A 16,151-nucleotide genomic window follows, 5' to 3' on the forward strand; every position below is an offset into this window, starting at 1 on the left:
TCGGCAGATGCGAGCTTGGGCAGACGCATTCTTCAGGCGGCTGTCGCCAATTTGTGAAGTTAGGTTTTGCCTACTTCTCAGTTTGGTTTATTTCCCACCCATGGACTGCTTTGAAACGTCCCATGGTTTGGGTCTCCCATAAGGAACGATGAAGAAAAAGAGAATTTTGTTTACTTACCGTAAATTCTTTTTCTTATAGTTCCGACATGGGAGACCCAGCACCCTCCCTGTTGCCTGTTGGCAGTTTTTTGTTCCGTGTGTTTTCACCGGCTGTTGTTAGTAGACAGAGTTCCGGTCTTTCCGAGTTTTACTCTATCTCTACTTATGGGTGGATGTCCTCCTTCAGCTTTTGCACTGAACTGGTTAGATTGTCATCCAGGGGGTGTATATAGCCCGGAGGGAGGAGCTACACGTTTGAGTGTAGTACTTTGTGTGTCCTCCGGAGGCAGAAGCTATACACCCATGGTTTGGGTCTCCCATGTCGGAACTATAAGAAAAAGAATTTACGGTAAGTAAACAAAATTCTCTTTTTTTTTTTATTTCACCTCTTCATTGCAGAGATATTACCAATCAAAGTATTTGGCACCTAATAAGTTAATTTTGTGAAGCCTTAAGGGGGCTTTACACGCTGTTGAAAGCACCCGCCCCTGTCGGTTGTGCGTCACGGGCAAATCGCTGCCCGTGGCGCACAACATCGCTCGGACCCGTCACACAGACTTACCTGCCTAGCGACGTCGCTGTGGCCGGAGAACCACCTCCTTTCTAAGGGGGAGGTTCGTTCGGCGTCACAGCGGCGTCACTAAGCGACCACCCAATAGAAGCGGAGGGGAGGAGATGAGCGGGCGGAATATCCCACCCACCTCCTTCCTTCCTCATTGTGGGCAGCCGCAGGTACGGTGTTGTTCCTCATTCCTGCAGTGTCACACATAGCGATGTGTGCTGCTGCAGGAACGACGAACAACCTGCGTCCTCAAAAACCAACGATTTTTTGAAAATGAACGACATGTCAACGATGGGCGATTTGGTGAGTATTTTCCATCGTTAACGGCCGCTCGTTGGTGTCACACGCAACGACGACGCTAACGATGCCGGATGTGCGTCACGGAATCCGTGACCCCGGTGATATATCGTCAGATACCTCGTTGTGTGTAACTGGGCCTTTAAGTGGGCGTTATCAGATAGTTTTCACTTCCTTCTGCATGACATTGCCCAATCAGAATCAGTCAGAAACACACATCAGAAGAAGAACACACCTCCACAGTAGCTTAGAGCAGTTTTCTCCGTGTGTGAGATGTAATCACACTTATGTCTGTTTGTGCTTTGGGCAATTTGTAATCACTCTGCAGTGAAATAAGACGGTCTGTTATTACATCTCACACATAAGTTTTCCAGAACAAGCTCCTCCTGTGATAGACATAAAAAGAGACCCTAATAATGCAGGAGGTTAGACCAGGAGTTCAGGGCTGTCCGACATTATACATCTCACACACTGAGGTACCTATTCTAAGCTAGGATGGGACCGTGCTCTACATTCCTACATTCCCGAGTGTGCCGTCTGTTTATAATTGGGCAGGGAGAAGTACACCCTTCAGTGAAAACTGTCTGATAACACCCACTTGCAATTAAGAAGAAATTAATTCATTAGGTACAACATACTTTGATCACTAATGTCACCAGACTGGAGAGACAACAAAAAAAAGTTGTATTCCGCTCTACAGCCACTAATACATCGGGTACCCAGTTCAACATGAAAGATTTGGTGAAAGATCCTGGCCTGCTATACTAAAATGTGACAAAACAAATAAATCAAGACAAGGCCTCTTAATTGTGGCATATTTTGCCTCTCCATGTGCCAAACATGAAGTGCTTATATAATTTAGCCCACGTTCTGGTATAAATTCTAGAAAATTTGTCCCGATTTTCTTCATAAAGACTTTTTAGAAAAGTTGTGTAACAGATAAAAAAGTGGACAAAGTTGTAAATTTTTTTTGCGCAAAACAGAATGAAAAATATGTGACTATTCCTCCCAGGAGCCGCCGGCTTTCAGTCTTTTTGGGGGTGTGTACAGAGCAGTCATAATCACTGCTCACTCTATTGTGAGCGGTGACTGTAATTTCTCCCCGGCATTTTGATTGACATCTTGCTCTGCGCATAAGTGCTACCCAGTTTAGTGAGCAATGACTGTAACCGCTCCGCACACTCCCCATGTGGACTGAAAGCGAGAATGAAATGTAATTTCCTCCTGGTAGTTTACTAAGGTGACCAGGCAACTTAGATTAACCCTACATCTGCAGATAGAATTTTTGCACATGACACTTACTTTTGCATAGTTCGTCTAAATTACATCTGGTGCATCTAAAACAGAACTTATCAAAAAAGTGTAAAATCGTACATAAATATATAACGGTATCTCACTTTCATCTTCCAGCTGTGCAGGATATTTAGTTTCTGTATTTTCTCATAGCGTTTTATGGTTCCCTCCCTGCCTGGTCCACCAACCATGGACAAGAATAGGAGCAAGATGACAGAGCGCATACTTCACATCAGCCTAGATATTATCTGCTTGCTAACCGGAGAGGTGAGGATTCTGGCACATGACATCAATGACATGGCATGACTATTAATAAGACCCCTTGCAGACGCCCGTGTTTCAGGTACATGTGACATCCGTTTTTAACACGGATGCCACACGTACCCATGTTATTCTATGCCGTTACTCACACAGCCGTGTTTTCACACGGACTATGTGACTCCTCGTGGTCCTGCATGCACACATGGGGACATGTCCGTTTTTTTCTCTGGCAGCACAGGTGTCACACGGATCGCATATTGATGTGATCCGTGTAACATCAGTGTGACACGTACCGGAGAAAACACACGTCTCTGAAATAAAAAGATTTTCTATATTCACCTATATCCAGCGCTGTTTTCTGCTTCTGACCCCTGCTCATTATACTCATAGAATATTCACTGCACTGAGGAGCTGGAAGCCGGAGCATCGCGGGGACCGTGCTCGGTACAGCATTGCCAAGGACAGCATCGCCGGGGACAGGTGAGTATTCACAAAGCAGTGTGTGTGCAGTGACGTTCAGGAGGTCATCGGATTTCCCAATGAACTCTAATGAACCATGAAGTCACCGTCCTGACACCAACTGTAGCACGGTGGTGTCATGATGATGTCATCAGAGTTTATTGGAAACTCCAATGATCTCCTGGACATCACTGCACACACTGCTTGCTGGATACTCGCCTATCCCCGCAATGCTGTCTCCGGCGATGCTGTACCCAGCGCTGTCCCCAGCGATGCTCCAGGTTTCAGCTCCTCAGTGCAGTGAATAATCAATGAATATAATAAGCGGCGGTCAGAAGCAGGAGACAGCAGAGCTGAAGAAAACAGCGCTGGATACAGGTGAAAATAGAAAATCTTTTTATTTCAAAGACCCGTGTTTTCTCTGGTATGTGTCACACATGTACAAACAAATGACACACGTATGACCATACCGATGCACATGGCTTGTACCTGACTAAACACGGACGTCTGAAAGGGACCTAAAGAAGAGTTTTATGACTCTGTAGATGTATATACTGATGTCTGTGCTTCTTTCCCTACTTAGGATTACACTGTAGTGAAGAAATCTGGAGAATGTATGATCCCCAGCAGCCACCCCTGGGTATCAGCAGGATGGGATAGCACTCCAAGCCTCAGCCTGGCGTCTGCAACTCAGATACTGATATATGAGAGGAACATTGATCATAAGATCCTGGGTCTCACCAACAAGATCATTGAGCTACTGACAGGAGAGGTGAGCGCTGCTGGAAATGTACAGTGTTGCACAAGTGATCATCTAGACCATTAAACAACTCCCAACTATCTATTTACAAGTTGATAGGAGGTCATCTACTGGCCTGTTTAGATAAGCCGACAAATGTTCTATACTCACTAAACGATCGTTAACACAATTGTTTTGTGCCAGTAGAATATCATGTTGCCAGTTGCATATGTCTTGTTTACCTGGGGCAAAGACTGCAGAGCACAAAGGGACTTTTGGGGTTCAGCTGCGGTAATTTTATCTTAACCTCTTCACGACACATGACGCACTGGGTACGTCATTGATCGTGTGAGGTAAATCCCCGCCTCCTGCTGTGGGCAGTCCACGGCGATCCGTGGACATATCAGCTGATTTCAACAGCTGACATATGTGTGCCTGCCAGATGTGAGTGAAATCGCGTTCTACCCGCGCCTATTAACCCCTTACATCTCGCTGTCAAAACCTGACAGGGAGATGTAACAGCGCGCCGCCGTAAGCATAACTTACCCAGCCCCATCGTAAAGCATAACTTACCCAACCCCATCGGAAGTCACCTGACATGAACACGTGTCTTCCAGTGGTTGCCATGGTAGCACAGGGTCATGTGATGACTCCTGTAGCTATCATGAGTCACTTTTTCTCACTGCCGGCAGACTGCTGTGTGTGAGAGTTAAACGCCCTGTGGGCACAAGGCCTTAGGCCTTGTGCCCACAGGCCGTTTTTACAGCGTTTTTTCTAGCGTTTTTCATTGCTTTTTTTAATCAATAAAAGCAAGGAAAAAGCATCCCAGCAAAGTCTATGAGAATCAGGACTTGCTGTGCCCACGTTGCTTCATTTTCAGTTGCTTTTTTTCTTGCTGAAAAAAGAAGCAACATGTCAATTGTTTTAGCGTTTTTTCCTGCTTTTTTCCCCAATTGACTTCAATGGAGTCAGGGAAAAAAGCAAGAAAAAACGCATGTGTAATGCCCACGTTGCTTTATATTTTATGCGTTTGGGCGTTTTTAGGGAGAAAAGAAAGCTATGGCTATGTAGATTCCTTCATAGAAGAAAGCCACATAGCCAGCGTCAGGAGCTGTTATCTTATTAGCATTGTTTAGCAATTAGCATTAGCATTGTTTACCGCGACACCTCTGCAGGGACCCCCGCTGACGTCACAAGGTAAAGAGTTCATCACAGCGGGGGATCTTCAGGAAATCCCACAGTAATCCCCCTGTATGAATTGTATTCACCTTGTGACATCCCGGAACTTATACAGCGAGGTGTCGCGGTAAACAATGCAGGGACCGCCGCTGATGTCACAATGTAAAGAGTTCATCCCAGCGGGGATCTCCATGAATGCGGGGGGCATTGCTCGGTAATCCCCCTGCATGAATTGTATTCACATTGTGACATCCCGAACTTCTCTGCAGTGACGTGTGGCATTAAACAATGCAGGGACCCCCGCTGACGTCACAAGGTGAATAGTTCATCCCAGCGGGGGATCTCCAGGAAAGCCCCGGTAATTCTCCAGCATGAATTGTATTCACCTCCTGACATCCCCGGACTTCCCTGCAAAGAGATGTCGCGGTAAAACACCGCAAGAATACCGAATGCCTGGTGCACAGCCTATGCCACATAAATGCAGGCAACCCCCGCTGACGTCAAGGTGAACCCCGAAAAACCCCGGTGATCCTCCTGCATGAACTGTGTTCACCTTTTGCCATGCACCAGACATTCAGCATTCTTGCAGTGTTTTACCGACACCACTCTACAGGGAGGTCCGGGGATGTCACAAGTTGAATACAGTTCATGTAGGAGATCCGCCGCTGGAATGAACTCTTTACCTTACTCACCTCTCTGCAGTCTCCTGGGTCACGTCCGATGGGCTCCAGGACCTGCCGGTAAGCAGCTGATTGTTTACGTCCAGCGGTGAAAAGCCTGCCGGCTTTTTAACTACCAGATGATGAATCAGCTGATCTTCCCTGGACGTAAACGATGGGATGATGCTATTAGGTGATAGCATCAGCTGCTTACCAGCGGGTCCTGGAGCCCATGAGACTTTTAGACAATCAGCTGATGTGTAATCTGTTTCAGGTCCTTGAACCTGTGTCAGGTTCAAAGACCTGAATACAATATCATCTGATCAGAAGGCAAACCGATCAGATGATGTGTCATCATCTGATCAGTTTGCCTTTCAATCAGATGATATTGGATCCGGATTGGACATCGCGGGACCCTCGACCCAGGACTACGGTGGAGGGGGGTTCTTTAGTTCAATAAAGATGGAGTCACTAATTGTGTTGTGTTTTATTTCTAATAAAAATATTTTTCTCTGTGTTGTGTTTTTTTTTTCTTTACTTGAAATTCATGGCGGCTATGTCTAATATTGGCGTGACACCATGAATTTCAGGCTTAGGGCCAGCTGATAATACAAAGCTGTCCCTAACCCCATTATTACCCAGTGAGCCACCCGATACCAGGGCTGCTGGAAGAGTTGGATACAGCACCAGAAGATGGCGCTTCCTATGAATGCGCCATTTTCTGGGGCAGCTGCAGACTGCAATTCGCAGTGGGGGGGCCCAGAAAGCTTGGGCCACCCTGTACTGCGGACTCCAGTCCCCAGCTGCCTAGTTGTACCTGGCTGGACACATAAATTGGGCGAAGCCCATGTCGTTTTTTTTTTTTTTAATTATTTTATGAAATTCATGAAATAATTAAAAAAAGGGCTTCCCTATATTTTTGGTTCCCAGCTGGGTACAAATAGGCAGCTGGGGGTTGGAGGCCACCCATACCTGCCTGCTGTACCTGGCTGGCATACAAAAATATGGCGAAGCCCATGTCGATTTTTTTTTAATTCATTAAAAAAAAAACAAACACATAACCCAAAAGGGTTAGGGGTAAAAAAAAATGCTTAGGCTCTCGCTGCATTTTCTATTGCTAGGGTAACTTAAACAGCTACTGGCTGCTAACCCCTCCTGCTTGGTGTTACCTTCACTGGCAATGAAAAATCCAGGGAAGCCCTTTTTCCTTGAGTTTTTTTGCCAAAAATCTAAAAAAAAATGACGTGGGCTTCGCCCAATTTTTGTGTCCAGCCAGGTACAACCAGACAGCTAGGGACTGGAATTTGCAGCGCAGAGTGGCCCAAGCTTTCTGGGCCCCCTGCTGCGTATTGCAGTCTGCAGCTGCCCCAGAAAATGGTGCTTTCATAGAAGTGCCATCTTTTGGCGCTGTGTCCAACTCTCCCAGCGGACCTGGTGTCGGGTCGCACGCTGGGTAATAAGGGGTTAATACCAGCTTTGTTTTACCAGCTGGTATTAAGTCCGAGATTCTTATTGTCAGGCCAAGTTTGACCCGGCCATTTAGAATCTCCAATGAAGGGTTACACCACACAGAAAAAAATACTTTATTAGAAATAAATACACAGACACAGTTAGAGACTCCATCTTTATTACTCCCTCTCACCCCTCCTCGATCCTGGTCTTCTGTCACCGATCTAGCTCTGCTACATCAGGAAGCACGGGGGAGCAAGAACGCTTCTGCTCCTCATGCTGTCTAATCACTCAATGAGTGAGCAGAGACTGCGGGTTGGTAAGCGGTGACATCACCGCTGCCACCGTTGCCATAGTAACCTAATGAGCGAGTTACTATAGCAACAGTGATCTCTGAGTACCTGATTCCCGGCGCCGCTATTCACCTGCATGAGCTGGTGAATACCGGCGCTGGTAAACGATCTAATGGATCATCATTTTCCTGTCACTTTTATTCCAAAATGGAGATTGAAGAAAATGGGTTGAAGAAGGAAATGATATCAGAACACCTTTATTTTCATATCCAACTTTAATGAGCTGAAACAAGCATTCAATAGTAACAAAAAAAGCATGAAAAGAAGCATGAAAAAAAGCAGGAAAAAAAGCATGAAAGCATGAAAAAAAGCAGGAAAAAAAGCATGAAAAGAAGCATGAAAAGAAGCATGAAAAGAAGCATGAAAAAAGCAAGAAAAAAAGCATGAAAAGAAGCAAGAAAATAAGCATGAAAGCATGAAAAGAAGCATGAAAAAAGCATGAAAGCATGAAAAGAAGCACAGAAAAAAGCAGCTTTTTTTGTGCTGAAAAAAAAGCACTGTGGGCACATAGCCTAAGGCTATGTGCCCACGGTGCTTTTTTTTCAGCACAAAAAAGCAGCTTTTTTCTGTGCTTCTTTTCATGCTTTCATGCTTTTTTTCATGCTTCTTTTCATGCTTTCATGCTTTTTTTCTTGCTTCTTCTCATGCTTTTTTTCTTGCTTTTTTTCTTGCTTTTTTTATGCTTCTTTTCATGCTTCTTTTCATGCTTTTTTTCCTGCTTTTTTTCATGCTTTCATGCTTTTTTTTCTGCTTTTTTTCATGCTTCTTTTCATGCTTTTTTGTTACTATTGAATGCTTGTTTCAGCTTATTAAAGTTGGATGTGAAAAAAAGGTGTTCTGATATCATTTCCTTGTTCAGCCCATTTTTTTCAATCTCCATTTTGGAATAAAAGTGACAGGAAAATGATGATCTATTAGATCGTTTACCAGCACTGCTATTTACCGTCTCATGCAGGTGAATAGCGGTGCCGGGAATCAGGTGCTCAGAGATCACCGTTGCTATAGCAACCTGCTCATTAGGTTACTATGGCAACGGTGGTAGCGGTGATGTCACCGCTTACCAACCTGCAGTCTCTGCTAACTCATTGAGTGATTAGACAGCACGGGGATTTGAAGCGTTCTTCCTCCCCCGTGCTTTCTGATATAGCAGAGCTAGATCGGTGACAGAAGACCAGGATTGAGGAGGGGTGAGAGGGAGTAATAAAGATGGAGTCCCTAAGTGTGTCTGTGTATTTATTTTTAATAAAGTATTTTTTGTGTGGTGTTTTTTTTTAACCCTTTATTGGAGATTCTTAATATCCAAGTCAAACTTGGCTTCACATTAAGAATCTCGGGCTTAATACCAGCTGGTAAAACAAAGCTGGTATTAACCCCTTATTACCCAGCGTGCCACTTGGCACCATGTCCACTGGAAGAGTTGGATACAGCGCCAAAAGATGGCGCTTCTATGAAAGCACCATTTTCTGGGGCAGCTGCGGACTGCAATACACAGCGGGTGGCCCAGAAAGCTTGGGCCACTCAGCATTGCGGTTTCCAGTCCCCAGCTGTCTGGTTGTACCTGGCTGGACACAAAAATTGGGCTAAGCCCATGGAATTTTTTTTTTAATTTTTTGGCAAAAAAACTCAAGAAAAAAGGGCTTAACTGGATTTTTCATTGCCAGTGAAGGTAACATCAAGCAGGAGGGGTTAGCAGCCAGTAGCTGTTTAAGTTACCCTAGCAATAGAAAATGCAGCGAGAGCCTAAGCATTTTTTTTTTACCCCTAACCCTTTTGGGTTATGTGTTTGTTTTTTTTGTTCTTTTTTTAATGAATTAAAAAAAAAATCGACATGGGCTTCGCCATATTTTTGTATGCCAGCCAGGTACAGCAGGCAGGTACGGGTGGCCTCCAACCCCCAGCTGCCTATTTGTACCCAGCTGGGAACCAAAAATATAGGGAAGCCCTTTTTTTAATTATTTCATGAATTTCATAAAATAATAATAAAAAAAAACAACATGGGCTTCGCCCAATTTATGTGTCCAGCCAGGTACAACTAGGCAGCTGGGGACTGGAATCCGCAGTACAGGGTGGCCCAAGCTTTCTGGGCCCCCCCCCACTGCGAATTGCAGTCCGCAGCTGCCCCAGAAAATGGCGCATTCATAGGAAGCGCCATCTTCTGGTGCTGTATCCAACTCTTCCAGCGGCCCTGGTATCGGGTGGCTCACTGGGTAATAATGGGGTTAGGGCCAGCTTTGTATTATCAGCTGGCCCTAAGCCTGAAATTCATGGTGTCACGCCAATATTAGACATAGCCACTATGAATTTCTAGTAAAGATAAAAAAACACAACACAGAGAAAAATATTTTTTATTAGAAATAAAACACAACACAATTAGTGACTCCATCTTTATTGAACTAAAGAACCCCCCTCCGCCGTAGTCCTGGGTCGAGGGTCCCGTGATGTCCAATCCGGATCCAATATCATCTGATTGAAAGGCAAACTGATCAGATGATGACACATCATCTGATCGGTTTGCCTTCTGATCAGATGATATTGGATTCAGGTCTTTGAACCTGACACAGGTTCAAGGACCTGAAACAGATTACACATCAGCTGATTGTCTAAAAGTCCCATGGGCTCCAGGACCCGCTGGTAAGCAGCTGATGCTATCACCTGATAGCATCACCCGATCGTTTACGTCCAGGGAAGATCAGCTGATTCATCATCTGCTTGTGAAAAAGCCGGCATCCTTTTCACCGCTGGGCGTAAACAATCAGCTGCTTACCGGCGGGTCCTGGAGCCCATCGGACGTGACGCGGGAGTCTGCAGAGAGGTGAGTAAGGTGCAGAGTTCATCCCAGCGGCAGATCTCCAGGAAACCCCGGTGTTCCTCCTACATGAACTGTATTCACCTTGTGACATGCCCGGACCTCCCTGTAGAGTGGTGTCGGTAAAACACTGCAAGAATACTGAATGCCTGGTGCACGGCACAAGGTGAACACAGCTCATGCAGGAGGATCACCGAGGTTTTTCGGGGTTCACCTTGACGTCAGCGGGGGTTCCCTGCATTTATGTGGCATAGGCTGTACACCAGGCATTCAGCATTCTTGCGGTGTTTTACCGTGACATCTCTTTGCAGGGAAGTCCGGGGATGTCAGGAGGTGAATACAATTCATGCTAGAGAATTACCGGGGGCTTTCCTGGAGATCCCCCGCTGGGATGAACTATTCACCTTGTGACGTCAGCGGGGGTCCCTGCATTGTTTACTGCGACACATGGCTTCGGGGATGTCACAAGGTGAATACAGTTCATGCAGGGGGATTACCGAGCAATGCCCCCCGCATTCCTGGAGATCCCCGCTGGGATGACTCTTTACCTTGTGACATCAGCGGCGGTCCCTGCATTGTTTACCGCGACACCTCGCTGTATAAGTTCGGGGATGTCAGGAGGTGAATACAATTCATACAGGAGGATTACTGTGGGATTTCCTGGAGATCCCCCGCTGGGATGAACTCTTTAGGCTATGTGCGCACAGTGCGTTTTTCGCGGCGTTTTTGCGCGTTTTTCGGGTGCGTTTTTGGCCTCAAAACTGCAGGACTTTGCTTCCCCAGCAAAGTCTATGAGTTTTCATTTTTGCTGTCCGCACACATCTGTTTTTTTTACCTGCGTTTTTGAGTTAAAAAAAAAAATGGACATGTCAGTTCTTTCCTGCGTTTTTCTGCGTTTTCCGCCCATGCAATGCATTTAAAAAACGCAGCAAAACGCAGAGATCAAAAACGCAGCAAAACGCAGGCAAAAAACGCACCAAATCGCGGCAAAAACGCATGCGTTTTTTATGCGTTTTTTCGACGCAGGTGCGTTTTTGTGCGTTTTTAGCGGCCAAAAACGCACAAAAACGCAGCGTCAAAAAGACGCAGTGTGCGAACCTAGCCTTACCTTGTGACGTCAGCGGGGGTCCCTGCAGAGGTGTTGCTGTAAACAATGGGAGATAAGGAAATAGCTGCTGATGCTGGCTATGTGGCATTCTTCTATGAAGGAATCTACATAGCCATAGCTTTCTTTTCTCCCTAAAAACGCCCAAACGCATATAATATAAAGCAACGTGGGCATTACACATGCGTTTTTTCTTGCTTTTTTCCCCAACTCCATTGAAGTCAATTGGGGAAAAAAGCAGGAAAAACGCTAAAACAATTGACATGTTGCTTCTTTTTTTAGCAAGAAAAAAAGCTACTGAAAAAGAAGCAACGTGGGCACAGCAAGTCCCGATTTTCATAGACTTTGCTGGGATGCTTTTTCCTTGCTTTTATTGATCAGTAAATGATCAGTAAACGGCGTTGCGGCAAAAAAATTCCAAACGCCAAAATTATTTTTTTTGTCGCCGCAAATTTTGCGCAAAATGCAATACCAGGCAATTAAAACGTAGCATCTGCACAAAAATGGTAGCATTAAAAACGTCAGCTCAAGACGCAACAAATAAGCCATAACTAAGCCATAGATCCCAAAAAATGAGAACGCTACAGGTTTCGAAAAATTTTGCAAAAAGTGCGCCACTTTATTTGGACAATCTTGTGAATTTTTTTAACCCCTTAGATAAAAGTATCCCTATATATGTGTGGTGTCTACAAACGCATACCGACCTCAGGCATCACAATGACACATCAGTTTTATCATGTATTGAACATGGTGAATAAAATATCCCAAAAACTATTGTGCGATCACACTTTTTTTTTGCGTTTTTTCCGCACTTGAAATTTTTTTGATATTTTCCAGTACATTATATGGTAAAACTTATGGTTTTATGTAAACGTACAGCTCGTCCCGCAAAAAACAAGCCCTCATATGGCAAGATTGAGGGAAAAATAAAAAAGTTATGGCTCTCGGAAGAAGGTGAGCAAAAAAACAAAACGGAAAATCGCCCGGGGGTGAAGGGGTTAAATATGTGTTCACCATGGGTGAACACATATAGAATAGTTCTTTTGTTTGAGATCTAAAAGAGCAGGCTCTTTTTGATGATGGTAGCCAAGTAATTCAGATCACCAAAAAGAGCTGGACTGTCCAGCACTACTTTTCAGAGAGGAAGATTTGACCTATAGCGCCACCTATTTATTGTAGTAATCTTAAAAGTCAATAGAAACCTTTTACAAGCCTTGCAACATGACTTAAGGTACCGTCACACTAAGCAACTTACCAGCGATCCCAACAACGATAGGGATCGCTGGTAAGTTGCTAGGAGGTTGCTGGTGAGCTGTCACACTGCGACGCTCCAGCGATCCCACCAGCAACCTGACCTGGCAGGGATCGCTGGAGCGTGGCTACACGAGTTGCTGGTGAGCTCACCAGCAACCAGTGTCCAGCCACACGTGCAGAGAGCAGGGAGCAGCGCACACTGAGCGCTGGCTCCCTGCTCTCCTACTTACAGCACACAACGGGTTAATTACCTGATGTGTGCTGCAGCTAAATGTGCACAGAGCAGGGAGCAGTGCACAATGCTTAGTGCTGGCTCCCTGCTCTCCTACTTACAGCACACATCAGGTTAATTAACCCGATGTGTCCTGCAGCTAGCTACATGTCCACAGAGCAGGAGCCGGCAGCACAGGCAGTGAGAGAGGCTGGTATCGAAGGTAAATATCGGGTAACCAAGGACAGGGCTTCTTGGTTACCCGATGTTTACATTGGTTACCAGCCCCTGCAGAAGCCGGCTCCTGCTGCCTGCACATTTAGTTGTTGCTGTCTCGCTGTCACACACAGCGATCTGTGCTTCACAGCGGGACAGCAACAACTAAAAAATGGCCCAGGACATTCAGCAACAACCAACGACCTCACAGCAGGGGCCAGGTTGTTGCTGGATGTCACACACAGCAACATCGCTAGCAACGTCACAAAAGTTGTTCGTTAGCAGCGATGTTGCTAGCGATGTTGCTTAGTGTGACGGGGCCTTTAGAATAGGAAACCTAATGGACACTCCATGTGCAGACATATTTTGGTGTGTTTGCCCTTCAGTGCAAAGCAGGAGAAGGGGGAATGTTTCTCCTTGTAGAAAGTGTAAGGAGACTTATAGGTTATATAATGCTCGCCTGGTAAATTAAATAGGCAAATATCTTCTTCGGAGAGAAAGAGGTCTAAGGCTATGTGCGCACGTTGCGTACAGTCACTGCAGAAATTTCTGCAGCGATCTGAACAGCACACGTGCGCTTCAAATTGCTGCAGAAAATGTCCGTAGTGAAAAAAAAAACAAGCCGATTCCATGCGCTCTGCCTGCAGCTCCTGCCATAGACAGAGCGGGGGGTGCAGGCAAAGCGCACGGAAGAAGTGACATGTCACTTCTTAGAACGCGCGCTTCGGGCTGCAGCCGAAGCGCTGCGCTCTAAGACGCCACGTGCGCACGGCTCCTGCATAATCTTCATAGATTATGCAGGGGACGCAGGACGCATGCAGTTACGCTGCGCTACAAAGCGCAGCGTAACTGCATCTAATTACGCAACGTGCGCACATAGCCTAAAACTCTAGCGTCACCTATTGGATATAGCTACCTAGAAGTTAATGTTCTATATATTGCACCAATGAAACTAATAGTATACCAAAAAGGTGTCCTTAATAAGTACAGGACTGAATCCAATACTAAAATGAAGTGAACTCAAAGGAATATGTACATAAAATTGATATATCTTTATTTGCTATAATGGTTATAAAAACAGTTAAAAAGATACCTCAAATGTTCACACATAAGTAACCAGATTGCACCAATATATAGATAATCGTAATGCAAATGGATGGGAGTAGAGTGTCTATCGCATCGACAGCGGCAAGGAATATACTCCCCCACTAAATGAATATTTTGCTAGGTATTTGCTCATAAGAGTAGACAAAAACAATACAATCATGAATCATTTCGAAGAGAAATAGCTTACCCAGATAACGTACAATTATATGGCATGGTGTCTGGCAATGTGTCCCTCCACCCTGGCACACGTTTCACCCTGCTTCTTCTGAAGGACGTGTCGGGGTGGAGGGCAGGTGCCACCTTAAAGATGAGGGTCAACCAGTGAAGAGAGACCATGTCATAGACACATAGTGCATCCACAAAACCTCACATAAAAACGTATAGTAATGGGGGTATTCTGTGCCCACCCCTATGCTAATCTCTTTTTGGGTTCATGGGAGAGGGACATTTTTCAAAATGAAATGATTCCCCATACAGACAAAATTCACCACTGGATGAGATATATTAATGATGTGTTCGTTATCTGAGAAAGCTCATTTTCGGAATTGGAGCAAATGATGAAGAAACTTAAGGACAATATGCGGAACTTTAGTCTTGCGTTTAAATATGGCTGATACCTTGACTTTTTGGATCTGCCAACAAATACTTTACCTTACCGAATGGGGAGCTTTCTACCAATATACTGTATAAAAGAAGTCCACTCCCACCAACTCTCTTGTTTGTGCATACTCTTTTCATCCCCCCCCCCCACCATTCGAGGTATACCAATTGGGCAGTTTCAGAGGCTTAAAAGCATATGCTCCCAACAAAGATTGTTTCAAACGCAATTATCTGAACTTGCCAAGAGGATACAGCCATAGAACTATACGACAAGGAGACAATAGTGACCACAGTCTCTTGCAATTTTTTGACTCTTTATGAGCAGACATACATTTGGGTTGCAAATCTGTGCCTTTGTTTGCCTTTGATAAAAAGTATGAAGTGTATTTACATGACACCAACATGTTTGTTTCTTTTTTTTTTTTTTGCATTGAGAAACATATTTCACAAATTTGGCACAATTTTAGATGTTAAACCTCAAACCTCTGAAATGTTTACTATTAAATGTGGCCCATTGTGTCCTACTGATGACCATATAATTGGGTTTCAGGTTTCTATAGGGTGTCAGGATGTCACTGTCCATTTTTCTATGGAAGAGTGGGAATACATAGAACGAAGCAAGAATATCTATAAGGACATCATGATGGAGAACCATACACTTTCCTCTGTACCAGGTAAGACATGTGACACTCAACTTGGAATGCACTATAAGCAAAAGTCTATATACAAATGTATCTACATACACAAATCTCTTGATGATTTCTTTTAATTCTCAGCTTTTTTTTAGGAGCTTTCATATAGCTGATCTGTGAGAGTACTTGGCTTGATCCCAATGACTGTTCCTAATCTACCACTTAATGTATGGGTTAAAGAACAAAGGAAAAAATATGTCCTGTCTTTTTGGATGGTTCACTTCCATTGAGGGTATTCTGTACACAAAGGAGTTTTTCCATAAATAATTTGCATGAGAGGCTATCTACCGTGTTTCCCCGAAAATAAGACCTCCCCCGAAAATATGACCTAGCAGGAGTTTTCAGGGAGGCTTAAATATAAGACATTTCATGAAAATAAGACCTAGTTGCAGTCAATAATGAAGTGTCCATGCAGCGTTAAGAAAGTTAAAGATACTGCAGGACACTTCATTATTAACAGCGGGCACCCCAAAGGACAGAAGAAAGAATATGATAGAAGACCCTGCAGTCATACTCACCAGACGCCGACCGGGAGCAGGGGAGCGCATCAAGGTCCTGCGACGGAACACACACACACACACACACACACACACACACACACACACCAGATCACATACACACACACATGAGAACAAACACACCCAATAACACTACAGATCGCATACACACACTCACCACATCCAGCGATATCACTTGCTTTTTGGCGGCGTAAGGACCTGCGACGTTGTGCACTGTGCGTTGAGCTTCCAG

General features: G+C 44.8%; 1 protein-coding gene across 3 annotated transcripts in view; it reads left to right on the plus strand.

Moving 5' to 3' along the window:
- LOC142311213 (uncharacterized) overlaps window positions 1–16,151 on the plus strand; it is a 76,522-nt gene that overhangs the window by 16,118 nt on the left and 44,253 nt on the right. For all 3 annotated transcript variants that reach the window (XM_075349418.1, XM_075349420.1, XM_075349419.1), the window contains 3 exons: window positions 2,465–2,578; window positions 3,615–3,803; window positions 15,260–15,383. In XM_075349418.1, the coding sequence (XP_075205533.1) occupies window positions 2,471–2,578; window positions 3,615–3,803; window positions 15,260–15,383 (421 nt within the window). In that variant the 5' untranslated portion in view covers window positions 2,465–2,470. The remainder of the gene's footprint in view (window positions 1–2,464; window positions 2,579–3,614; window positions 3,804–15,259; window positions 15,384–16,151) is intronic.

Source organism: Anomaloglossus baeobatrachus, chromosome 5 (genome assembly GCF_048569485.1).
Source record: "Anomaloglossus baeobatrachus isolate aAnoBae1 chromosome 5, aAnoBae1.hap1, whole genome shotgun sequence".
Taxonomy (NCBI): Eukaryota; Metazoa; Chordata; class Amphibia; order Anura; family Aromobatidae; genus Anomaloglossus; species Anomaloglossus baeobatrachus.